The sequence below is a fragment of the Cupressus sempervirens genome, chromosome 2, assembly GCF_028749045.1.
Source record: "Cupressus sempervirens isolate cs-2001-9-10 chromosome 2, ASM2874904v1, whole genome shotgun sequence".
Lineage (NCBI taxonomy): Eukaryota > Viridiplantae > Streptophyta > Pinopsida > Cupressales > Cupressaceae > Cupressus > Cupressus sempervirens.
The window spans coordinates 466,548,069-466,575,810 of record NC_143119.1 but is presented as its reverse complement, the minus strand read 5'-3'; the positions used below and the strand labels follow the sequence as shown (position 1 = coordinate 466,575,810).

Genomic DNA, 27,742 nt, shown 5'->3' with positions numbered 1-27,742 from the left:
GGTACCCAGCAGGTCTGTTGCACCCAAATGAAGTACCTGAGTGGAAGTGGCAGGTAATATCCATGGATTTTGTCCAAGGGTTACTTATGACCCAGAATTGACACAACAATATCTTGGTCGTGTTTGACAGATTGACTAAGGTTGCTCGTTTGATACTAGGGAATTTATTTGATGGAGCACCTGAAATTGCTCATAAGTTCATAAAAGAAATTTTTAGGTTACACGGAATTCCAGAGAAGATTATTTCAAACAGGGATGCTAGGATAACTTCCAGATTCTGGCACACATTATTCATAGCTTTGGGCACCAAATTGAATATTAGTTCAACCTATCATCCTGAGACAGATGGTCAGACCGAATGAGTAAATCAAGTATTAGAGGATCTCCTAAGAGTATACTGTATGGACCGGCAGTACCAATGGGAAACATACTTACCTCTGGTAGAATTTGCATATAATAACTCTTATCAGTCCTCTATTAGAATGACTCCTTTTGAGGCTTTGTATGGTCGTAAGTGCAGAACTCCAGTAAGTTGAAATCGATTGGAAGATAGAATCATTGTCGGGCCTAAAATGCTTTAGGAGATGGAAGAACAGGTACTCCAGATTCGTCAGAGGTTGAAGGAAGCAAATGAGAGGCAGAAGAGTTATGCTGATGCTAAAGAAAACCTAGAGAATTCTCAGTAGGGGACAAGGTGTTACTAAGGGTTAAACCTCAGAAAAGTACTATCAAGTTTTGAAAGAATGCTAAGTTAGCCCCGAGATATGTAGGACCCTTTGAAGTTTTGGAGGTTGTTAACCCAGTGGTATATATGATTGCTTTACCACCAGCCCTTGCCAGGATGCATGACGTCTTCCATGTGTCTTATCTTAAAAAGTAGATTGATTGGAAATTACTATAGGTGCGAGAGCTAGGAGCGGTAGAGGTAGGACCGCTTAGAATACTCGAGATACATAAGCTACGCTTACGAAATCGAGAAGTAACGTAGTGCAAGGTCCAGTAGGACCAGTATACTGAAGATAATGCCACCTGGGAGGATTATCATGATATTTTTTAAAGATATCCCTATCTTTTCTCTGAGATTGAAAACTGAATATTTCTTTTCTTTTCATATAACTGATTAAGTCCTACTTAGATTTGCTATTATTTTCATCGAGGACAATGAAAAATCTAAGGGGGTGGGTGTGTTACATCCCAAATTTTCGCCTTAAATTTTAATTTGAACATAGCCATTGGTTTAACGAATTATTATCATGTGAAGTGAGTTAATTTTAGTTGTTGTATCAATTTATATCTTCCTGATCTTTTAAAGCGAGTTAGTTAATAATAGCTGTTGTATCAATTTATTTCTTCTTGATCATGTAAAGCGAGTTAGTTAATTATAGCCGTTGTATCAATTTATTTCTTCCTAATCATGTGAAGCGAGCTAGTTAATTATAGCCGTTGTATCAATTTATTTCTTCTTGATCACGCGAAGCATATATATGGTATTACTTGATAATGAGATACTTTCATGATTATGTGAAATGAGTTAGTTATTTAGACGTTGATGAAATATCTAAAGGTCACTAGAGGATTGACAATGGTTTTGAATTAACAATTAATATATCTTGAGTTAATGTCTTGGCAAGAATGTATGTTTGAGTGATTGCAGGAAGAAGGCTGAAGAGAGGGGAAGCATTGCTAAACAGGGTCATCGGAAGGGGATGGTCGAATGGTCCAGTTATCATAATCGACAGGTTTGACCTAAGACTACCCTGACAAGGTTACTAGGATTTGACATGTTACATGGTGGAATTGCATGAGCTATAAAAGGAACATTGTAATAAATAATATAAAATAAACATAATTCTTACCTTTAAAAGAATTATCAAAGAATTTATTATTTAATTATTATTAAATGCTCTCAAATACAAACATATGTATATAAAAATAAGGTGACACCAATACATTATAAATTATAATCTAAAGATGCCACCTTATCAATACGTACACATGAATGTAGATAAGAATATATAATAATAATAAAATAATAATAATAACCCTTTAACTTCTTATTTTTCTTTCTTTTCTTTCCCTCCTTTTCTTTCCTCTTCTATCGATTTGAATGGTTTTTGAAGGAATTCTTGTAACTGTTGGAAGCCGATGAGCCAAGTTAATCTTTATATTAGAGTCTCACGAGTGTATCGATTCATTCATCTTTTCCCTCTCTAATTTCGGTGACTCTCGGCCCTCATCATTAAAGGAAGAAACTGCATTTACTTCTAGATATATTTCTTTTCATTTTGTTAACCATATTGTCCTCACGCCCTCATAACCGTGGCTCTAAACAAGGATCAGGGTCTTTCTTCTTGCCGTGAGAGAGTTCAGGAGCAGACAGAGAGTCATGTAAGGCTTTTTTGATATGTTTTTAAATATTCTTTCACTTACTATGTCTGTAAGAACCATCATACTGTGTTTGATTTCTATCATAATGCTCTGCCAGCTATGAGCCTTGATTGTCCAATGGAACCGACTAAACTTTGAACCAATATATATTTATTTCAATTCCAATTGTGTATCTATTGTAATATATTCAATACTAAAGGCACCTATTTTCTCTTCAGTCTGAAATCAAAATGATAAAGAGAAGATTTTAGTTCAACTATTCTATCCAATATCTCATTGTTAATCTTTGTTTTATTTAGAGTATCAACGTAGAAATGCAATAATAACCTTGAATAAATAACTCTAGTCAGGATCTAATACATTCATATCTACCATATTGAGATGGCAAATATATCCAACACCAAGGAATTCACCAGCAATAATGCCATTATAGGCGAAGAGGTGTAAAGTATACATAGTGGATATGACTCGTGAGCACCTAGGAATCACCGGCATGGCAGCTTGGGCAGGTGAGGAGGTGTAGAGAGTCATAAATAATAAGTTAAAAACTACAATAGCTCATGCATGTTCAAGTTGTGTAAGATGTTGTCAAGTCGAGTTGGTGAAGATCGGGTTTGTAGACCCGATTTGAAATCCTTGGCCAGGGTAGAATTAGGCAGATATGTCGAACATGTGATATTTGTTGATTGTCCAGACGCTTCAGGTATTTTGGAGAATAATTGTTGGGACTTCAACCCACCCGATCACTCTGATGGCTGGGCTTATGAACATCCCAAGCCCGATACTGAGGTAGGGAGGGCCGTTCTATTAAATTAGAATATGTGGGGATAAGTAATGGTCCACGGTTCGGAGGTTAAGCTTATGTCAATGCTTCTCCTCTCACCAATGCCGAGGCTCTGATAACAAGTTAAAGAGATTCTTCTATTTATACTGTATGTTTTCTTTTACTTTTAATCTCTGAAAGAATAGATAGATATTTTCTTTATTTTTGGAGAAAGCATTTACTTTTATGTTGATAAGTATTTTGTTTCAAATGATATGATTAGCTGTTATTAAATTTTCAGTTGAATATTTAGAATTAGTCAAATTGTTAACAATACATAAATATCTCTTTTTGTCTCCCGGAAATTCAAATGAATAAATAAGATAGATTGAAAAGAGTTTCTTTTAGTTATAATCAGTTGGTAGAAATCAATGTCATGTGAAATGAAATCAGTTATTTGTGAAATTAGTTTAATTTGAAATTAAAATTTGGTTAAGAATATTCGTATGTTACAGATAATAATATATACTAAGTGAATTTTTTAATCACCCACTAACACAACCAGCAAATAGGGAATTTGCACAAGGGAAGGAGTAATTCGATCACTTTGGGGGAAAAGAATCTCAATATGGATAAAAAATCATAAGGGAGCCTCATGTTGACTGTTTGCGTACTTGAGTGGCAGTAATTCTACCATCCACCTTAGGGTTAGTGATTAAGATAGGACTAAGGAAGTAATGCTTAAGTATGCATTATTTCTAAATATGATTACATATGAAAGTTTGTGAGAACTAACATACTCTTAGCTTGAAACGCTACAAATTAACATCTCTAAGTATGAATCAAACCCTAAAAGTGAAATTTTAGAACAAATAAAGTAAGAACCTATATGGGTCATTACACCCGAGTCTGCTGACTTGGATATGACGATTCATGATCTTGCTAGAGCCATGTTGCTTGATGTAGATGATGAGAAGGATGATACAACACCCTCTAGTGCTAGTGGAAGTAGTTTTGGTTCCAATGATGATGAGGATCTATTGCTTGTAGCCACTCAAGACACCAATGATCCACATTTGTTTAGATAATTGACTTGATGATTGCGAAAACTTTCATGATTATGGAATCATGTTTCAAACATTATTAAACTATTAGTCTATAAGTATCTTTATGAATTCAATGTGATGATTTCCTTTTGAATCATAATGTTTATCTTTGACATTTGCCCTTGATCAATGGTCAAGCATTATAGATTAATAGGACAAAATGATTTAGTTTTACAATTATATATATTTCTTTTATAGTTTTTGCATACACACACACACACACTCATGAATTCTTACAAATGTTAGAGTGGGGTTGCCATTGCACCAAAAGACCGATCTTTCAATGCCCGATACAACCACTCAACTTATAGTACACAGGAGGCGGTTAAGCCTTTGTTATGTATCCCGAGGGGAGTGTAGAACAAATTTTTAACAACAATCTCCCCGTCAATGTTACCCGAGGCTTTGAGGATTCGAACCTGTGACCAAGTTTTGATACCACTTGTTAGAGTGGGGTTTCCGTTGCACCAAAAGACCGATCTTTCAATGCCCGATACAACCGCTCAACTTATAGTACATAGGAGGCAGTTAAGCCCTTGTCACGAATCTCGAGGGGAGCGCTGAACAAATTTCTAACAACAAATCCATGTGTGAACCCGATTTGACAACTTAGCGTACATGTCTATGTTCACAATTCTAATGTAAATTATTACAATTCCTGAATCACAAAATGTAGTTCATGAAATATGATGTAATGTTCATCAATCAATAAATACAATCACCTTCCTTCAAAATGCCAAAATGGAGAGAAAATATTGTGAGAGAAAAATGAGAGGTAAAAATGAAATGAATATGTGTATGAAGGCCACACATTGGACCAATTTAGGGTTAGGAGGAAAAAATGGGTTTTTAATTAAGTTTGGGCCCACCTTTTTAAAGGTGAGTCTATGGGTCCGCACAGTTGCACTTGGCGCACACCCATGATGTTGTGTGCACACGCAACACGTACCCAAACCTGGTTTGGCGTATGTGGGCGCAAACCTTGTAACTTACACTTTTTTCATTGCAGTTTATATTTAAGGACTGCTTTAAATATTAGAGGTAGTCATACTTGCTAAGGCTAACATTTGAGACTGAATAGGTTGAATAGGATGTACTGTTAGATAATATGTATATTGATTATTGAAGTGGCATTACATTATAATGATTATTTGCTTGCAGGGCCAGCATTTGGGAAGCCATCTTCTGTCTCATGTCAAAATTTGGTTTCACTTTTGGGTGATCAAGAACAAAGATGCTCACTTATTGATCAGAAGAATGTGTTACAACAGTACGCTTCTGGATCATGCAATTCAATCTTAACTTTTTCAGATGATGATGCACTTGCAAAGGCAGCAAAAGAGGTTTCTGGCTTACTATTTTCTCCAACTGGGGAATAGATTTAAAAGTGTTCATATTAGGAGTGACAAGTTTCTTGGCTGACAGTTCATTTTCAATCAGTTGAAAATGCATTTTTCACTTACATTTCAATTGCTTGAAATCTTCATTTTCAGGTGAAGAATGAAAACGTGAACTTCATTTGGACACAATTTTCTGATCTTGATTCCTACTATGAAAAACAATCAAGAAATGCTGAAACGTTGAATACCCAAGCTGCAGAGATGGTTGCATTAACCACCTGTAGTGAGAAATTTGTCAAAGGAAAAAAGAAATTCAGATGCACTATTTCCGTAGAATTAGAGGCAATCTTATTGCAGATGGACAGAAGGGTCCGAGAACTTTTTACTGCCTTGCCAACAAATGCGCTGCTCATTATTTCAACTGGCCATGGCAATACTCATACTGTTAGAAGGTGAGCAGTCATCTCTCTGTTTTACATTATATTTCATTCTTAAATTACTTGTAAACAATGTATGAGAGATATACGATGTGTTGCATGGTTAAATGTCACATTTGAGTAACATCTACAGACATGAGAATATCTAGCATTATGCAGGGAGTTAGTTATGATGCTAATTTACTGAATTGGATATGGGTAATGCCAGTACATAATATTTTTGGGGGGTCCATTAATCTCTGTATATGTAACATTGAATTTTTTTAAATATATGCATATTTGCAGTCTAAAATATGAATTAAGTTCAGAACACAGTAAGACATGCATTTGTAATCAAAACTACCATGCTTAAATACTATTGAAATACAAAATACTAATATGTGATCAATTTGCAAACATAAATGTCATTATAGATATTCATCTTCAATATTAAAACATTACAATTAGAAATCAGCATCATCAGCATCATCATTGACATTAGATGATGCAGATGGATTGCAAAAGACACATGCAACCAACACCCCCTAACAGTGAGGATTGTGTGGCAATAGAAACTCTGAGTTAATTCACTCTAGGTCTACTTCCCACAACTCTGTTTCCGTTTCTTGTTTCATTATGTTGTGAGTAAGAAGACACAAGCTGGAATGCATGGAAACTTGTTCTTTTGCTTTACTTGATGCCAGTTAGTTGAATTTCACCAAGGTGATGAAGTTTGTGCTCACCAAGGTGATGAAGTTTGTGCTCTAATTTCAATTGGATGAAGAACTGGCTACGTATTGAGACAAAGTGTGCGAGTTAAGAGTTGTAAAATTGTAAATTGAACTTCATGTTTGAAATTGAATCAACTATTCTTCTAATATTGTCCATTTCCTTCCATTCTATCAAAAATTCCTATTGATTAGAGTCGCATTTTACTGTAGCAAACTCAGTCTTAAGAAAAACTTGTGGTGTTGCATATATTCGTTCCAAACTATGTTCCTAAATTAAAATGATTGCTTGCTCAATAGATTCATTGGTTTTACTTTTTGTTTGTATGGTAAATGAATGTTGCAGGAGCAACTATATAAATAATATTTCTATATTGTTTATGGGGGGTACTTATATGTTTTAGGGTATATTTTATCATTTTAGGGTATAATTAATAGTTTCTATCACTTGGGAAATAATTGATGTTTAGGGCACATTTTAATATTTTAAGGCATAGTTTGATGTTTTGTTAAAGAATTGAACAAAACATGTACGGGACTGGTGGTTGCCAAAAACAGTCTTAGCTGTTTATCTTTGTTTATATGTTCTCTCCAAATTGATCGTGGGGGAGAGGATTAATTTTAATTTTCTTTTCTGTGTGAAGAAGGATTGAGATATTGTGAAGATTATTACCCGGCCCTGAACAGATGAAATAAATAATACTGTAGTGCTTTCTTGCTACTTGGTTTTGGTTTTATTTTGTTCACTTTGCAAATTGATTAGGGATGCATATCATATCTATTCGTTTCTGAATAAAGTAGAAGTAGCATTGTTTTTTTTTTTTTTGGTTTAAAAGTTATTGCTGTAGGAAGCCAGTCTCACACAAGAACCTCTGGAAGTTAATTTGGGCAAAAATGCCTCTTGCTCGCGTGAACACCATGTGAAGTGGCCTGAGTGTGGTGGAGAGCGGGTAGGAGGAATGTACATTACTTTCTTCATGGCCATTTGCAAGAATGGGCTACGGTTTGAAGAAACATGTGTTTGGTAAGGCAGCATCCCTATGTGCTTGCCATGAATGAACACATGTAACCTGTAAGTTGTTGTTCATATTTGGTGTTTTCCCTGTAGTTTTTTTTTAGTTTCTTCTTTCCATCCAATATTGAGCCTATTATAGGCTTTGTCCTTATTATCTCCTCATCATATTGGTATCAGAGCGAGACAAGATCTTGCTGGGAAGTGTATGTCTGCAGAAGAATCACAGGCTGAAGTTGAGGCTCACACCATGCCTCTGAAAAGTATGGCTCCAGATGCCATCAAAAAGATGATGGAGGAACTTCTAGAAGAGAAGTTCAAGGAGTTCAAGGAGTCCAGTAACAAGGATAAGGAGAATGAGGTGGAAGAAGGTACCAGTGGAGATGAAGAAGAAGAACAACACTAGGATCCTCCAACAAAATTGGGTGCAGATCAAAAGGCATTCGTTGATGCCTTAAAGTCAATAAAAGGAGATATTACTGATAAGCTACCTACATATGGAGGTAGTCTCAATAGTGAGGAAGTGATTGAATGGATTGAAGCAATCACAAATTACTTCTAGTTGAATGAAGTTTCAAAGAATGATAGGGTAAGGATTGCAAAAGGAAAGTTGAAAGGATCTGCTCTCTCATGGTGGAATTATATTCAAGGAGAAAGGATACAAAATAACAAAAATATGATCTCTTTATGGGAAGTGGTGAAGGGAAAAATCAAGGCACAATTTTTGCCTGCAGATTATGAGGTGCAATTGTTTAAGAAGTTGCAAAGCTTGAAGCAGCGAGAAATGGATGTGATTGCCTATACGAAAGAGTTCCATAGACTGACTCTCAAGGCAAAGAAACAAGAGGAAGAACCAGAAAGAGTGGCCAGGTACTTGAATGGCCTAAGGATGAACATACAGGAGGAAATTAGCCTCCTGGCCCCAGATACATTGGGGAACTGTTTTCAACTTGCGCTTAAAGTTGAAGAGAAGTTGAAGAGGAAGAGTGATCAGCAACAAGGAGGGAGAAGTGGAAGGAATGACCGAGGCAGAGGAAACTTCAACAATAGAGGACAAGGCCAGAGGTCCCAAGGCGAGTCTAACCCTAAGGAGCAAGCAGGTGACTCAAGTAGCAGAGGAGGCTACGGTGGAAGGGGATCTAATGGAGGAAGGTCAGGTGGATCAGGTAGAGGATCCAGGTTCTCAGGAATGAAGTGCTACAGTTGTGGTCAGATAGGGCACCCAAAATATAAGTGTCCACAAAGGGCATCTACTTCTCAAAATGGTGAAAGGAGAGTCACTTATGTGCAAGAAGATAATGTGAGTATGAACTCATCAGAAGTTCAGTTGATGACAGAGACTCAGGAAGAAAGTCTCATGTTAAGGAGGACACTTCTTAAGGAACCGCTGAAAGAAGATACCACTCAAAGGAGGGCTCTTTTTTGAGTTCAATGCAAGGTGAAAGGTAAGTTGTGCAAAGTAATAATTGATTTAGGTTCCACAGATAACATCATCTCACTTGAAGCTGTAAACAAATTGAAGTTAGAGAGACTTCCACATTCTTGTCCATACAAGGTCAGTTGGTTGAACAAAGGGCAATAGGAAGTTGTGAATGAGCAAGCTTGGGTAGAGTTTAGTATAGGGGAATATAAGGATAAAATATTGTGTGATATCTTGCCCATGGATGCTTGCCACCTCTTGCTGGAAAGACCTTGGCAATTCGACAAGAAGGCACGCCATGATGGTGACAAGAATTCTTATAGCTTTCAAAAGGATGGAGTAACATATAGATTGAATTTTGAAGGAGAAGAGAAAGGGGTTGGTCAAGTTGGACCAAGTGTGTTGATGGTGGGTGAGAAAGAGTTCATTTATACTCTTGAAGAAGATGGAATAGGCTTTGCATTGGTGTTGAAGCCTAAGGAAGATAGGAAGAAGGAGTGTAGGACAGCAGGCCCAAAAGAAGTTGAAGAGTTGTTGAACCAGTACAAGGAAATCATTGCTGAGGTAATCCCCGAATCTCTGCCACCAATAAGAGACATAAGTTACCAGATTGATCTTATTCTTGGAGCAGTGCTACCGAACAAGGCAGCATATAAGATGACACCACAACAAAATGAAGAGATTGCCAGGCAAATACAAGAGTTGCTTGACAAGGGGCTAATAAGGAAAAGTCGTAGCCCATGTGCTGTACCCTCAGTTCTTGCTCCAAAGAAGGATGGTAAGTGGACGCTGTGTCCTGATTCTAGGGCCATTAATAGGATAACTATTAGATATAGATTTCCTATTCCTAGAATAGAAGATTTGTTGGATTGTTTGGGGGGAGCTTCATATTTTTCTAAAATAGATCTCAAAAGTGGGTATCATCAAATAAGGATACGAGAGGGGGATGAATGGAAGACAACCTTTAAAACTAATGAAGGGTTGTATGAATGGCTGGTTATGCCATTTGGTTTATCTAATGCTCCTAGTACATTTATGCGACTAATGAATGAAGTTTTGCACGACTTCATTGGGAAGTTTGTTGTTGTCTACCTTGATGACATTTTGGTGTATAGCAAGAATAAAGAAGAGCATCTACAGCATTTGAAGATGGTTTTTTAAAGGCTACAGGAAAAAAAGTTGAAGATAAACTCGGAGAAGTATGACTTTTTGAAACAAGAGTTGGTGTATCTTGGATTTGTGATATCCAAGGGAGATCTGAAAATGGATCCATCTAAAGTGGAGGCCATCATTAATTGGCCAACACCAAGGGTTGTTGGAGAGGTTTGAAGTTTCCATGGTTTGGCCACATTCTACAAGAAGTTCATAAGAAACTTCAGCAACATTTGTGCACCAATTTTAGACACCATCAAAGGAGGAGGTAAAACAAAGTTTGAATGGAATAATGGAGCCAATAAGAGTTTTGAGGAACTCAAACAAAAGGTAGCCAAGTATCCTGTTCTTGTTTTACTAGATTTTAATAAAGCTTTTACAATAGAATGTGATGCTAGTGGCTTTGCAATAGGGGCTGTTCTTAGTCAAGAAGGCAGGCCCGTTGCATTTTTTAGTGAGAAGCTGAATGAGGCAAAGAAGAAATATTCTTCTTATGATTTGGAATTGTATGCCATGTTCTAGGCATTAAAAAAATGGAGGCACTATTTGCTACCTAAGGAGTTTATTGTGTATACTGACAACCATGCTCTTAGTTTCTTGAATGGACAAGAAAAACTCAACCATAGGCACATGAAATGGGTTGAGAGTTTGCAAGCTTATACCTTTACGATCAAGCATAAGAAAGGACAAGCCAATAAGGTGGTTGATGCACTTAGTAGAAGAATGTTAACGGTGCAAGAAGTACAAATCCAAAGCATGGGTGTAGATGCATTGAAGGGATTGTATGCGGATAATAGAGATTTCAGCGAAGCATATGAGGTTTGCACTAAATTGGAAGATAGTTTTCATTCTAATTTTTCTGAATTTATTGTGCAAGATGGACTGTTGTTTAAGGGCAGCCAACTATGTATTCCCAAATGCTCTATGCGGGAAAATGTTATTAAAGAAAAACATTGTGGAGGTCTTAGTGGTCATTTTGGACTCAACAAGACATTAGAATTGGTGCAAAGATTTTATTATTGGCCTAAGATGCAAACAGACGTTAGAAAGTTTGTGGAAGGTTGTCTGGTATGTCAAAGGGAAAAGGGAGTATCAACAAATGCTGGACTTTGTCAGCCTTTACCCATACCAAATAGACCTTGGGAGTGTTTGAGTATGGATTTTATAATGGGATTACCAAGGACAAAGACAGGTTATGATAGCATATTTGTGGTTGTTGATAGATTCAGTAAAATGGCTCACTTTATTCCATGTAGAACCACTAATGATGCTAGTTATATTGCAGGACTATTCTTTAAAGAAATAGTTTGTATTCATGGTTTGCCATTGAGCATTGTATTTGACAGGGATAGCAAGTTTGTGGGTCACTTTTGGAGAACCCTATGGAAAAAGTTGGGTACGAATTTGTCTTTTAGTTCAGCCTATCATCCTCAAACAGATGGGCAAACTGAGGTAGTTAATAGATCCTTGGGAAACCTTTTAGGGTGCTTGACACGAGAACATGGAGGTAGCTGGGATGCCATCATACCTCAGGCAGAGTTTGCATACAATGACTCGGTGAATCGTAGCATAGGCATGAGTCCTTTTGAAGTTGTTTATGGGAGACATCCAAGGGGAGTTTTGGAACTCAGAAATATGGATGGTTTGGAGAAAAGGAGTGGACATGCAGAAGACTTTGCTGAAGCAATGGTGGAAGTGCATGAGCACGTGAGGAAAACTCTACAACAGAATAACCTAAAGGTGAAGGCTAAAGCAGATTTGAAAAGAAGAAATGTACAGTTCCAAGTTGGAAACATGGTTATGGTTCACTTGAACAAAGATCGGTTACCTCGGGGCAGCCATACAAAGTTGATGATGAAGAAGATTGGACCGTGTGAAATTTTAGAAAAGTATGGAGAAAATGCTTACAAAGTGGCATTGCCTCCAGATGTAGCTATTTCACCTATATTTAATGTCTCGGATCTCACATTGTATAAAGGTTCAAACAAAGAAGTTGGTACAGAAGCAACAGCACATGAATCAAATGAATGGATTCAAGAATTGCCTTCTAAAGAGACACCCCAGATGGAAAGTATCATCAACAGCAGGGAAGCAATGAGGACAAGACACAAAATACACATGGAGTATTTGGTTAAGTGGAAGGGCCTTCCAGATTCTGAAGCTACTTGGTTGCTGGAAACAAAAATTCTAAGGCAAGGTGGGGATATACAACAGTTGGTCTCCAAGAGGACTTGAGACAAAATTCACCCCCGGGAGTATGTTGCAGGAGCAACTATATAAATAATATTTCTATATTGTTTATGGGGGGTACTTATATGTTTTAGGGTATATTTTATCATTTTAGGGTATAATTAATAGTTTCTATCACTTAGGAAATAATTGATGTTTAGGGCACATTTTAATATTTTAAGGCATAGTTTGATGTTTTGTTAAAGAATTGAACAAAACATGTACGGGACTGGTGGTTGCCAAAAACAGTCTTAGCTGTTTATCTTTGTTTATATGTTCTCTCCAAATTGATCGTGGGGGAGAGGATTAATTTTAATTTTCTTTTCTGTGTGAAGAAGGACTGAGATATTGTGAAGATTATTACCCGGCCCTGAACAGATGAAATAAATAATATTGTAGTGTTTTCTTGCTACTTGGTTTTGGTTTTATTTTGTTCACTCTGCAAATTGATTAGGGATGCATATCATATCTATTCGTTTCTGAATAAAGTATATTACCAACATAAAATATAATATGTTGAGTATATTCTATCCTCTGTTGTTAAATGGAAATTGCAAATGGTGATATTCTTGATCAAGTGAGATGCCCCAAGGCTGTCCATTATAGGTCTTGACTCTCACTCAGATAAACTTAGTTGATATGATGTGATCTTGCTGGTAATCAGTATGGGACTTACACAGATGTTCTTGGACAGAAAATATCTCTCTCTCTCTGAGTATGCTTGTATATAGATAGATAGATAGATATGCAGTTTCTCCTATAGGCTTTCCTAATAATAGGACTGCAGATTCCCAAAAAGTCTAATAATGAAACACTTAAAATTCTCTAGCTCTCCAATATGATTTTTCAGATTTTCAAAACTTCACTATCATAATTAAAACTACTTAAATAAAAATTGCAAAAGGGAAGGGTTTAGAAAGCTGTCTAGGATTGTAAATACTAAGGGCAATGATGATAATGGATGATGTTGCTGATAAATGGATCCCATATCCCAAGATTAGGATGTTTTTTATAGGTAATGGACCGAGGGCTAAGATTTATTTATTTATTATTATTATTTGTTGAATTTAATTATTGTGTTGAGATTGAGTAGACTCGAACCCAAGACCTCCCAGATGAGAGGCTCACAATTTACAGTTGTGTTGTAGGCTCTTGCATGCCAAGAAGGGAATATTATTAAGATTTGTAATGACTTTTTTAATTGGTAAATCTAGCATAATGGAGCTATATGCCAATATATAGTTTTCAATATACAAAAACATTGTATAGGCCGCTTCAAAAGAGGGATGAGGTAATGTACCAAATAAAGGCTATGCAAGACAAAATGTTGATAATAGCTTTCTATCATTGTAATATACAAATTTTCTAACCATTTTATTCTTGACCAATTGAACATAAGAAGCAGTAGCATCCTCGCCTCACCCCCATCTTATGATTCTAAACTCCTCGACTAGTACAAAGGAGGATTCAGAATTTGCTATTGAAGAAGAAGAATTTTCAATATTTTGTAACAATATATTATATAAATATATTATAGTGTAATGATATTATAGGGTAAAATAAAAAACAAACACATTTTCAAACTATAAAATTGTTAAGCCCCAAAAGTACAAGGACATGGCATTCTAAAAACTTACTTATTTTTGTAATTTCCCCTTTCTAGCCCATCAATTCATGATATGTTGTTAGCCCATTTTGCCTTGGTCCTGTGGGCTAACTAGGACTTTTCAAGAACCGGATAGAGAAATTCGGCCTAGGCAATTCCAATTTCAGGCCAATCAGAATTTATTTAGAAGGGTTTCCAGTTGCTATTTTTAGTAAGTCAAAAATGGGCTCAATGTTGTTATTTCAGGGTTGAACTAGGAGCCTCTCAATGAGACCTTTCCAAAAAGCAATTACACCTTATTATCCAAGTCTGATTGATTAGTAATTTTCTAAGTTGCACGGGTACCTGCCCCCCCCTCGGACCACATACCGGTTCGAACCGGTTCGTGATTTTGGTCCGGTTCGACCTGGGTTCGTTTTTGGAGGCTTGGTTCGATTTGGTTCGAACCCAAGAGAACCACATATAAAATTTTGGACCAGGGTTCGAACCCAGGAGAACTACATATAAATTTTCCACATTACAGCATGTTTTAATTTAATTTATGTTGATACATCTTGGGTCTGGGTTGGTAGGCATTACAATGACACAGTTTTTTAGTGTTGAGTAATCCCTAGCTGTAAAACACTTTCTATTTGAATCAAAATGCTACTAAATTTGAGACACCCACAAGAGAAGATGCTCAACATGTGGCGACCACCATGACCAATTTCGAGGAATTTCAGGGCCTATTTGAGTAGCAATATGAATTTTTCAAACACTAAACAATAAACAACGTTTTATTGGGAAATGTTGCCCTGCAGAAGAAAGTTACGGTCAGATGAATATGGTCAGGTGGGGCAGCTACTTACCACATTGTTTATCACTGTTTGGCTGATTATTTCTCCTCTAGGTATATTTAAAATTGTATTAAAGAATACTGAATCTGGGACGTCAGACTGTGTTATCCAGAGGCCTCCATGAATGGTCTTTTTCCAGTTTACTGTTGTTGATCAGTGCTTGGGAGATTGTGCCCAAAGAGATTGAAGAATATTCAGCTGGTCAAAGGGATTTACCTTCTGCAAGCTAGATCTAATTAGTCTTTAACGACGTTCAATCGATTATGTTAATCATAATAAGAGTTTGGTAAATAAATTTATGAAAAGAAGAAATTTTTATTAAAACTTACTGTTGATCTGCATAAACTAATCAGATACAGTTATGAATTTTTTAAATGAAAGGGAAGAGATCTAGTCGCTAGGGGTTCCAATGATCGCTGTGGTTTGCTACTATATTGTTTATGCTGTTTTAAAGTTTTTTGTTGTTCAAATGTGTTTATGCTACTATGCTACATTCTAATTCTAACTCATGCTTCGTAAAGATGTATATATATATATATTTTTTTTAAATTTTTTTTTTTTACATGTTTTTGTACTAACGAACCCAAACGAACCCAAACCCCTTTTCAAAATTTTGTCGAACCAGCGAACTGGTTCTCGAACCCGAACCCGGAACCGAACCGGCAACTTAGGTAATTTTAATACTTGTAATTTAAATAATTTATTAAGAAAATGACTACTAAATTGAAATATATATTATTATGTCACTATATTATTAAAATAACACTTTATCCAATTAGGTGGAAAATGATAGTTTTAAAAGGGAAAAGAAAAGAAAGAAGACGAAAGGTCTGGTAGAGGGAAACTAAAGAGTCACTGCATTGGGCTTTAAGAGAAGAATGTTAGCTTCATTTCAACATGCTTGGTTTATGTTTTGGTTGTTCTTCTCATGGAGAATTTGCAGGCTTCCGGCTTTCAACAGACTTGAGGACATAAACCATCATTCAAGTGTCTCACTTGTGCTTTAGATTCATAATTCTGATTGTCCAAATCTAACTGTAAGTTTTGTGGCTGCAATCTGGATATTTTGTTATTGTTCTCCCAAAGATTTAAAGACAATATTCATTTCAAAAATCTATATTTCAGCTTGTTATTGTATGATTTCCATTATAGTTTGTTAGGTAAATTGAAAATCAATTGTATGCAAAATATTTGTTTGAATTTCAGTATTAAAATCTGGGAATAATATCCTACGGGAATATTACAGTGGTATCAGAGATGGTTTTCTTGCGAGCCTGTGAAGATTCATGAGTTTATGTTGAGTCGAATTTGTGAGTATTTGCAGCAACAAAATATTAATAGATGTTAGACATTTTATTTGCTCAGCTAAAAGATAATTTTTAATATTCAAGATATTGTAAATCTCAGTTTAAATTATGAAATCTGAATATATTTGGCAAAGAACTTAAACAAGGGAAGCTTAGTTTTAATTGTTGGTGTTTGTAAGTGGAGTTGTGAGTGTCCTGTAATTGACAAGAACATTACGCAGTACTGCAATAATCAATTCAAAGTAATTGAACCACATATTTGTATAGCCCATGGATTATAGAAGGGAAATTATGATTACTGCAGACATTAATCTTTATATTTTATGGCCAATAGAGCCAATTATTTACAAGACAAAAAATTGTTTTGTTAAGTTTGATTTAAAAATATTTGAGATTCGCAAGTGCCAAAAGTTGCTTCTCTCTGCTACGTGACTCACTAGGATATCAAGATTTTGATTAATTTTTTGGAATTATTTAGGAAATCTGAAAACTATACTTGGTGTCGATTAATATATTTGTGGTGGGTATTGAACTATTTATTTCTCATGGCTTAAGACAAGAATCTCAAATATTATTGTTGCTAGTGCCATTAAATTTATTTGTTATCAAGACTCTTGAGAAAAAATAATTGATTGTAATATCCCCCTTTTGTAATAAAGTTCAATATTAAGTCAAATAAAATTGAAATATGAAATAATTAAATAATAAAAAATAAAAAATATAATTAACTATCGACCAATCAGTTGTATTGAACTGTGATATGAAATTAGAGATTCGTTCATAGATTGTTTAGGAATGACTCTATGTCTTAACTATTTAATAATTATTGCTAAACAATTAACTAATTGAACTAATCCCTAAAACTGCATTAACAAACTAAGAAAAATCATTTAATAGCCTCATTGACTGACATGGCCAAGTCATGACCCCTTAAAGGGGTACGAATACAAGTTGGTAGAAGGGTATTAAACTAACCCCTTAAAGGGGTACGAACACAAGTTGGTAGAGGGGTATTAAACTAAGTTACTGGTGTGTCCAAGAAATCACTGGATGCTGGTTATGGTGCTTTCGGATGCGTGGATGCGTTTGGATGCTACACCGATGCTCACTGGAAGCTCGTCCAACACTTGAGAATGCACGCGGGATGCATTTCAGAGCATCCAGAGAGAATCCAAAGAGCATCCAGGCACATTTGGAGAGCATCCAGACATTTTCAATGCCCATTCACTTAAGTGGCTTTAAAAAACATGTGTTTAATTGATTATTTTAATTATATTTTTGCTCCAAAACCCTAAAATTGCCCTAAAAGAGGAATGGTTTATTTTTTGTATATTTCTTTACATACATAAATTATAGTATACATTATACATTTTTAAATATATATATATATATATATATTTATAAATATTTTTAAAAATGTATATTTATATATGGACACGCCTAAACGCATCCAAAATACCCCCTTAGAAAAAAATGCGCATCCACGCATCAGCACCCCGCACCTATATCAACATTAGAACCAGTATCGGTAACTTAGGTATTAAATGGATAAAATTCACATTGGTATAGGGCATTGCATCATTTTGAAGGAAATAAAAGGGAAGTATTAAATGAGAAGTTAGATATTCTATAGGCATGACCATCAAACAATTGAACATAAGAAGGGGAGATATAAGAAATTAAACAATATATTAGTTCATTCAGAAACAAAGAAAACTTGAGCACTCAGTCCATTTGTGGCCATGTTAGAAGGGACCCATCGAGTAAGGTGGTGAAAAGAACAAACTTGGCACAAGATAGCTTTCGAAGTCACATGTGGCAAAGGGGAAAGAAACCCACGAATAGGCAACAAGACGTAGGAGGAGGAGGATGTTGCATAGTCTGCAGATTATGGGTGTTGTTGGAGCAATATATATCAAACCCAAAACATGTATAATAAGATACATAGTATGCAAAAAGGAATTTTGCACGAGAAATGTTATGGGACATGACATTCCTCTTGGAAAGGTGACAAAGGGCAAAATGGATAGAGTATATTACATGTTTGACTTCCTATGCAACGTAGACCTTGAAGTTACCAAGTTACGTATTCAATACCTCATCTATTATCTTGCAAAAGAAGATACCAAGCAATTGATATGGAAATAAAGATGACCACCATGTAAAGAAATAACACATATTATTAATTGATAATAATATGAGTAATATTTATATAAATGTTTAGTAAGAAATAATTACTAATACTATAAACACTTTTATATTATAAATAAGGCTTGATTTATTGAAATTATTATGATGGATAATGGAAGTTATTATCATTATTCGATTGATGACCGAAAGCATGCAACATTATCAAGGAAGGGCTTGTATGAATCTAATTTAGTGGATCTTAGGATAGTGATAAAATTATATTATTTAAGTATGGATAATTGCATCTCTTACTCTGTGCTGGGGTATTTTCAGATAGGGAGTTTCTAGAAGGTAAAGGTAGAGTAATTTTGAGCACATGACAAATTATCCCAATACTAGGGTTAGGCCTTGTGGGCCATTGCATGTAGTCTATTTCAGGCGACCTTCACACAGTAAATCTACCATTTGAGAATTACCTTAGTAATTAGAGGAAGTAATAGGATTTTCACAAAAGACAATTACATTAATAAATTGAATTGATTATAACTCAAAATTAGATATTTAATGATTCCTTGGCACAAATAACCGTAATTAGCAATTATTATGAAAATCAGACAAATGCATAAAAAGTGATCATTACAATTGGTATCAAAGCATGATCTTGCCATCCTATAGGGTGAATATGATTATATTCATTTCAACCAATAAAAGGTCAGACTACTGAATATAGGTGATAGTTTAGCTTGGAGACATGATTACATAAATGATGAATATAAGTTCATGAATACAAGTAATTATTTGTCAAGATGGGAGTAGCAAAGTAAATCTTCACGAGATAGGTAGATTCCAAGATAGTTTTGGACATGGGTTCCAATGCCTTGAGGAAAGATTCCAAGATGGGTAAGGACATGGTTCTGAATGCCTTGAGCATAGTCCAAGATGGGTAAGAACACGATCCCATAAACCTCGAGGAAAGATTCCAAGATGGGCATGAACATGCAGTTCCAATACCTTGAGGGAGCTTACTCGTAGATGAATGTCTAGCGCACTGTGACATTGAAATTTTCATCCTCTAAAGGAGGCCATGTACGAAGCAAAAATGATTGAGCTAAATATGGCAACTATAAAATTCAATTTCATTTTAAATGCATACTATTGATCCTCTAAAGATATCATTAAATGAATCATCAACTACAACAAAAATTAATATCAAAACTATGAAGATCAATCACGCCATATAAAGTCATCAATCAAATTATGCTTGGAATCATTTTCGGAAATTCACCTACCTCAACATCATGAATTCTATCAATCATTTTATGTTAAGCACAAGCTAATTAATAAATAGATCACCATTGTGCTCAATAAATCACCTACTATTAAGGATCGATTGTATGTTCACCAATCTGACTAGCTCATGAATAATCAAAATGAAATCGCTCATATCATTCAATATATATGCACTTATCAACTCTAATTATACCCTCAAATTCAATCAACGTAACTAAAAGACAATTGTTTGAGGACAAGTAATTTTGGGAGGGTAGGATTCTAATAACTCCGTTTTGTAATAAAGTTCAATATTAAGTCATAAAATTGAAATATGAAATAATTAAATCATCAAAAATAATAAATATAGTTATCAACCAATCAATTGTATTGATCTATGATATAAAATTAGAGATTTGTTCATATGATTGTTAAGAAAAGATTCCATGCCTAACTATTTAATAATTATCCCTAAACAATTAACTAATTGAACTAATGCCTAAAACTACATTAACAGACTAAGAAAAATCATTTAATAGCCTTGTTGGCTGACATGGCCAAGTCATGACCTGTTAAATGGGTACAAACACAAGTTGGTAGAGGTGTATTAAATGGAGAAAATTCACATTGATATAGGGCATCAAATAGCAACAAAGGAAATAAAAGGGAAATATTAAATGAGAAGTTGGATAGTCTATAGGTACGGGCATCAAACATTTCAACATAAGAAGGGGAGATAGTAGGAATTAAAAAATATATCAGTTCGTTTACAAACAAAGAAAACTTGAGTGCTTAGTCCATTGGTGGCCACGTCAGAAGGGACCCACCGAGCAATGGGGTGAAAAGAACAAACTTGGCACATGATAGCTGTCAAAGTTACACATGGAAAAGGGGAAAGAAACCCACAAACAAGCATAAAGACATAGAAGGATGAGGACGAGGATGTGGCATAGTCTGCAGATTATAGGTGTCGTTCGATCTATATATATATATAAGACTTGAAATAGGTATAACCAGCACTTTCACCAAAAGGAGGTGCAATGGTCACGCCAATAGCGAGATATCTTTTTTAATATCCTAAGGAATTGAAGGGGGAGAAAACCAACTGTATTCTCCTTTTCAATTTGCTCCTCCTTTTCCTATTTCTTCTTCTCCTTCTTGTCCTTTTCATTCTTGTCCTTGTCCTTTTCCTTTTTCTCATTCACCTCCTCCTTGCAGGTGCGACCATTATTATCGCTGAAAGTAGATGCTAAATCTTAGATTGCCGTTGGGAATATATTCAATGTATGCTTTTTGAAATCAATTTTTTTGGCAAAGATCTTGGTAACCATAGCAGATATCTATGTAGCTGCAAGATACCAAACGTACATGCCATGTGTGAATATAGCTGAACACAAGTATGGTTTGAAATTGACAGAACCATTATGTAAACTGGTGAATGATAACAAAGACGTTTTCCATCAACTCTTGTAATGTGCGATTTGGTTAAATTGATTTCAAGTCATGATTTGGCAGAAATCGCGTGAAGTAGCAACAGTTGTTCATGATACCAAAAATACAGTTCTATTATGGTTCAAAATGAATATTATCAATGGTTGAAACCTAAGTTACCGATTCAGATGCGGATTCTAGAAGTGGATACGAGATGCGGGAATTTTTTTCTTTTGGATGTGGATGTGAGAGGAAACATATATATATATATATGTGTGTGTGTGTGTGTGTGTGTGTGTGCAAAGAAATGCAAGAAATATACAAAAACAAATCATTTGATAGTATGACCATGAAATTCAAGAGATTTCAAAATTCATATGAATAACATATATCAATATGTGCTTGTCCAACATAAGAGTTTATTCTTAGACAATAAGTTTGAATAGGTCATGTTCCAAAATGAGTTGTGAATAAATTCACCTTTAAGTCGTTTTAGGGTTTCATAGGAAAAAATAACCAAAAAAAATTAATTTAGGCACATGCATAATAGGGATGGGCCCACGGGTGCTGCTTGGTGCTTCCGGAAGCCCTTTTGAAGCTGGCCGGAAGCCATCCACAGGCTTCTGGATATGCGTGGAGCATATCCAGAAGCCTGTGGCTGGCTTCCGGCCAGCTTCCGAGCCAGCTTCCGTAGGGCTTCTGGAAGCACCACACATCCATTCGCTTCAGATGCAGAAACCTGGCCTATGCAAGAAGAATCGGTATCTTAGGTTGAAACAATTATGTTTAAGTAGAGTGTATGATGTTCGAAATGTTGGGTATCAAAGTATTGAAGATTAAAAAATACTGTGCATGAAAAGTTAAAAAATATAGGTTTTGCAGCATTTGACAGAGATGCATGCTAGCAAGATTAAGAAAGTTTTTACTGCTGAAACTTGAAACTGGGCAAGCTACAAAAGATACAAAAAAATAATGAATTAACAAGTTTGGGCATTGAGAGTGTGTGGGTGTTTGAGAATAAAGGTGTGAGTTTTATATATATTAATCTTGAGCGAATACATATAAAAGTGAAAGAATGTGAGAGTAGTGACTCAGCTTGTGCATGCGCAAGTGGGTAAATTTGTAGTTTTAGAAGTGTTGAGCATTCAAAAATGAAACATACAAGGCTGTGTAATATATGCACGTTATAATGATTTGACTATCAGAGCAGACTTAATTTTAAGTGTTTTTTTGGAACTACATTGAGACAGCCGTTGATCTGCTCTGTTACTGCTGCGATTTATTGTATGAGAAGAAGCTTAGAACTTTATTCACAAGAAGGGCATGTCAGAAAGAGGTATTTGATTGAATGTTGAGGAAAGGAATTTATAGTCTGGGTTGTTGACAAAGACAACATCTTGACGTTCTGCAATCACTGGTTTGGTAGCCTCTGATATTTTCTTCTATCTTCATTCTTGTGTAGAAGAGATGAGCAGATTGATTCTGCGCTTAAGTGTTATTGTTTAATGGTTGTAGCCATTTGTATTGCCAATTTGAAGGTTCATTGATAGGTTGAAGCCTGGGTCTAGTTGTTGATTTTAATAAAAGTTGTAGCTCTCTCTTGTACTGAATTAGAGCTCATTTCTGATCATAAGTGAACTACGGTTTATTACCCAAGAGGATTTTCACATGATAAAACTGCTTGTGTCACCGCCTTCTTGTTGTCTGGGTTTTATTTTGGTCTCTACTTGTGTTAATTTTTGAAATACTGATTCACCTCCTCCCCCTCTCATTATTTCCTTTTGTTTTCACTTGGTATCAGAGCTGGTTCTCTCTTCAAAAGCTTAAAAGCCTAAGAGTCGGTCTATCCTGTGTCACCATGAGCACCTTAGAAGGTCTAGCCACAAACCGTGGTACTCTTTTTGATGGAACAAATTATGCTTTTTGGAGTGTTCGTATGAAGACCAACATTATGTCTCTTGGTTTTGATGTTTGTATGAGTCTGGTCAGTGAATATACTGTTCCAGCTTAGCCCCCTACCGGTGCTGATAGGAAAAAGGACTTTGAAAATAATGCAAAAGCCATGAATGCACTTTTATATGGACTCTCTTAATCAGAATTTGTCAAAGTATATGCACTGCGATTCAGCCAAAGATGTATGGGACGAGCTGTTTAATGCTTATTATGGTGATGATAAAGTTTGGATGGCTAAAGTTCAGACACATAATGATTTTTGAAGGCATTTGTATAAAAGAAGATGACAGTGTTGCTGCCTATTTCTAACAGTGGATGAAGTTGTGAGTGCTTTGAAAGGACTTGGTGAGACAGTTGATGAAAAGACCATTGTTCAAAAGAGTCTACACTGTTCCTTTGAGATTTAATGCCAACGTCTTTGCTGTTGAAGAAATGTCAGATTTGGATACACTTGTTGGATAAATTGCACGCTATCTGGATTACATTCAAGGTTACTAATGTTGAAGGGTCTTCAAAAAGAGAAACTGCATTCAAGGTTACTAAAGGTGGAAAAGAGGAGCAAAAGCCAAGTGAAAGTTCAGAAGAAGATTCAAACGATGAAATTTGCTGATCTCGTAAGGAAGTTAATGAAATAACTTGGCAAAGGTAAACTAGCTTTAAAATGCTTTAACACTATTGTATATATATACACAAACCCCTACGAGCCATAATGAATTTGTTTTTTCCTCAAACCCACAAACTGGGTTCTCATACGCAAACTTGTCTACGAATCCGAACTGGTGACTTGGAATTTTATTTGATTGGAGATCTGAGAAAATTACAGGTTTTATGAAGACACAGCTGTGTCTTAGTGTTGTTTTGTAGCTGCAGGAGAAACCTTATCATACCTGCAATGTTCTCATCTCATACAGATTGCATAAATGCATTGCCTATTTTCAGAGAATCCCTTATTGATCAGCTATTCATATGAAGTCTCACACCCTTGGTGACAATCATCGAAGTTAATGAAGAGCCTTTATCAGTATCCTTGTAGAGCTACTACTGTTCCTATTTTGCGACATCAATCAGCATATGAAAGGCTTTATTTTATAACTACCATCAGCATGTGTGACACGACATAATCCTTCCTAGCAGTTTTCTTTCATTCTTATCAGCTTCAATATTAAGGAGATTTATTGTTGCATCGTGTTTGGAATTCTTCGCCAATCGAGTATTGCGTTTGGAACTCTATGCGCCTCACCTATGTAACAGTCAATCTTTGGAGAGAATCGGTTCTTGTCTGTTGAGTCGCATAATAGTGTGTAATGTCACTGCTGTTTACATCATTTTGAGAAGGGTGTCTGAGGTGTACCTGGGATGATAATCTTTGGCAGTGTGTTATTATTAGCATAGCATATGTAGCGTTGTGGTGACCATTATAGGCAGGGTGCTATTCTGATGGTTTTTCTGCCATAGGAGTTCACTGTATGAGATTATCAAGTGTGCAGGATACATGTTGGTATCAGAGCACTCTAAGATTATTCTCTATACTATTCTATGATATTGTAAAGAGCATTTAGTATTATTTTGGCTGGAGAATTCTGTAAAAAGCTAAGTCTCTTATTCAATATAGTGATTTTTCTTGGTGTTTTTTCCTTGAGGGTTTTCCTATAGTAATCTTAGTGTTTTTGTTTTCCCTTTTATGGTCTCTTGTTATTTTTCTTTCCTGGCATAAAAACATTAACCAATGTGTACATGCATTTGTGCTTAAGAAGTGCTGTAGAAATGATATATTTGATGAAAAGAATGTCGATATTCATATGCATAAAATGTAACCTGTAAAGAGTGAAGACACCAGAAAACACTAGATTCAATAAACTTTTTCTACATTTCTTTGTTTCCTCAGGGATTTGCTTCACATTTGTTTCTCCAGGGTTTTAAAATTCCCTAAGAACCATGTACATGTCTAGACCCTTATGAAGAATGAATGTGAAGTTCGAGAATTTGATGGTACACTTTTTAATGTCTTGCATTTAAGATTGAGAACTTTTCTTTTAGGAAACATTTAGAACAACATATTATCTTATTATACTGTATATTGTTTTTTATTGAAATATTGTTTTCTTTATTTCTCTGGTTATGTGTCAAGGTTGCATTGAGTTGCTTAGAAGATGGAACGAATATGGAAACCCACGTTATATATTCAAATATGGGATCACTTTTGGAATCACCCTTAAATTGAGAGCTTTTCTTTTAAGAAATATTTAAGACCAGGTAGTTATCTATATTTAAATGTATATTTTCTTTTATTGAGATATTGTTTCATTTTATTTATCTGATTTGTGTGAAGGTTGCGTGAGATGCTTAGGACAAACACGGAAACAAATATTCCACGTTCAAATCTTGCAGCACTTTTGGGGGAGTTGCAAGCAGAGGCAGAAACTGGTCTGGGATGGTTTTGTGTTAAGCATTGAGCCAGCGTACATCAGAGACTCATGGTTATGCGCTTGCTACTTTTATGGTTACGCTTCAGAAATTCTGTTTTTACGATTCTCAATAATATGTATTCATCTAATAAATTTTATTTCATCTTTTTCTTCCTGAAAATTTTTGGAGAGGAGTACGAGCAGTCAAAATGTCTGACGTACTGTTGTAAAGAAATTGTCTAGAAAAAACACATGTTCTATATTTTACCAGAGTTTAATCTCTTTCTTGCTTATGTACAAAACAATTATAAAAATAGCATTGTAGTTACCTGAGAACTCACCTCAATTGTATTTCGTGAATTGTTGATCTATATTTTCTGATTTCAGGGGATTCATAGTTTCTTTTCATGAACTTATCCATTATTTTCCTATTCATCTTGGGCCACGTAAAGGCTTCTTGTTCTATCTCTAATGCGTTTTCAAACTTTGTACAGTGTTTTATTTGGTGGACATTGTAATGCCTCTTTCTAGTAGTAGCCAGGGAGGCCACAGCCTATCTTTTATTCACGGAGGCTACAGTCTGGTGGTCAGATAATTAATCTAATAAAGCGACTCCAATGAAATATTTAAAGGGAAATATTAAAGTCTCTTTAATGAATTGATTTGGGTGGGAATTTAAAAAGGCTTCGAGATTATTATACAGGTTTTAGTTAAAGGAGATTTTGGGGCTTACTTCTCCATGCTTGATTTGTTCCTTCTATTTGGTATTATGGATACGTTCTTGTGGAGAAGAAGCCTAACGGATGTTGGTTTTAGTAGTGCAAGACTGTACCCTAGCTGGTTACAAGAATCACTCAGATTTCTCACTTGGGATTTGATGTTGGTCTTTTACGAACCCAAATTATAGTATTTTGAAGGTTTCTAGTTTGGCAGGGAACTTGAAAGTCTTGATATATTTGCATTGCCTTAGTGATCTTGTCAAATGTGATAATTAATCAAAATCATAGATCAGTTGCTGATATTTGAGAGATGAATACAACTCAAATATCCCCATTTTAGATTACTACTAACTGGTTACCAATGACCAATGATTGAAAGGCATGGGCAGATTGAATATTCTAATAGAGTCTACATTCTTTATATGGAATCTCAGTACCGTAACAGCCACTACGAACATAGGGATTTGCACAAAATAAAGGAGTGGTATTATCGCTGTTGAGGGTCTTGGAATGTTTGATATTATAGCTCCACAATGCTCCCCACAACAATATTTGTACGCGCTACTTTTGTTTGCGCTTCAATAATTATCATTGCCGCTCTTCTAAGATGCCACTAAAATGTTCCATAACTGAATGAAAAGCATCACATTAATGTAATGTTCCAAGTAGAAAACGTTATTTGACAGAATCATCCTCCAATGTCATTTAAAAATATGCATACGTCAATGGGTCCTTGGTCTATTAGTGAAGTTGAATGGCTCACAAAAAGCCCCCAGGGATCAAGTCTTGTTGAGTGCAAGACTTTGACATCATAAGGGATAAGGCCGGGATTGTACCTTGGGTAATGGGTGGTTTTGATGGTGTGGATGCCCCTTAGCCCTTGGCTCTCAGCTGAAGAGGTTTCAGGCACGAGTGGGTCAGTAATGGTGTTTCTAAATCATTTATGTGGTGGCCTTTGCTGGTTGGTAGCTTGCAGGCCTTGTGCCTTTGCTAGGTTGCCTCGCAGATATGACCCCTCCATAAAAAAAATATGCAGACTTTTGATTGGTAATCTCTCATTGCTAGAAAATTGGACCAAATACTTTCATTCATTAGTACTGGGCCAATGTATCTGTTCAAGATCGTTTGCCCATGCGATTAGTTTCAATTACTTCATCGCCCTACTCCCCTCATTTCTAATTCCCTCCTCCATTCGCAAGTCATGTTCATACTGACCACAAATTGCATATTAGTGTTGAATATATAGATGTATAATTCAATGATGATTGGTCTAGTTGTTCTCAACTTCTCTCTATTGCTTTCCTTCTCTTTTTATTTCCCTTATGATTGGGTTTATGTAACCTTAGGACCAACCTTAATCTTCTTGGTCGTGACTTTTTATTAAGTGTTTCGTTTTGTTTTAATCGAAAGTATTCATTCATCATTAGTCTCTGTATAATATTAATTCATATGATCATGTATTTGTATCAATAGTTAATCTTTTGAATATAAGATGTTAATTTCATATTTATATTCTCTAATGTATTTATTTA

At 35.5% G+C, this 27,742-nt stretch overlaps 1 protein-coding gene across 6 annotated transcripts in view; it reads left to right on the top strand.

The window, feature by feature from the left end:
• LOC149573067 (Polynucleotidyl transferase, ribonuclease H-like superfamily protein) overlaps positions 1-25,884 on the top strand; it is a 204,049-nt gene extending 178,165 nt beyond the window's left edge. For 5 of the 6 annotated variants that reach the window (XM_089814244.1, XM_089814245.1, XM_089814248.1 and 2 more), the window contains 3 exons: positions 5,419-5,600; positions 5,751-6,049; positions 25,416-25,884. In XM_089814244.1, coding sequence (XP_089670370.1) covers positions 5,419-5,600; positions 5,751-6,049; positions 25,416-25,539 — 605 coding nt within the window. In that variant the 3' untranslated portion in view covers positions 25,540-25,884. Of the gene's footprint in view, positions 1-5,418; positions 5,601-5,750; positions 6,050-25,214; positions 25,340-25,415 lie in introns of all 6 variants that reach the window. The other variant, XR_016360026.1, reaches the window with a different exon arrangement.
• Positions 25,885-27,742: the final 1,858 nt, after the last annotated feature.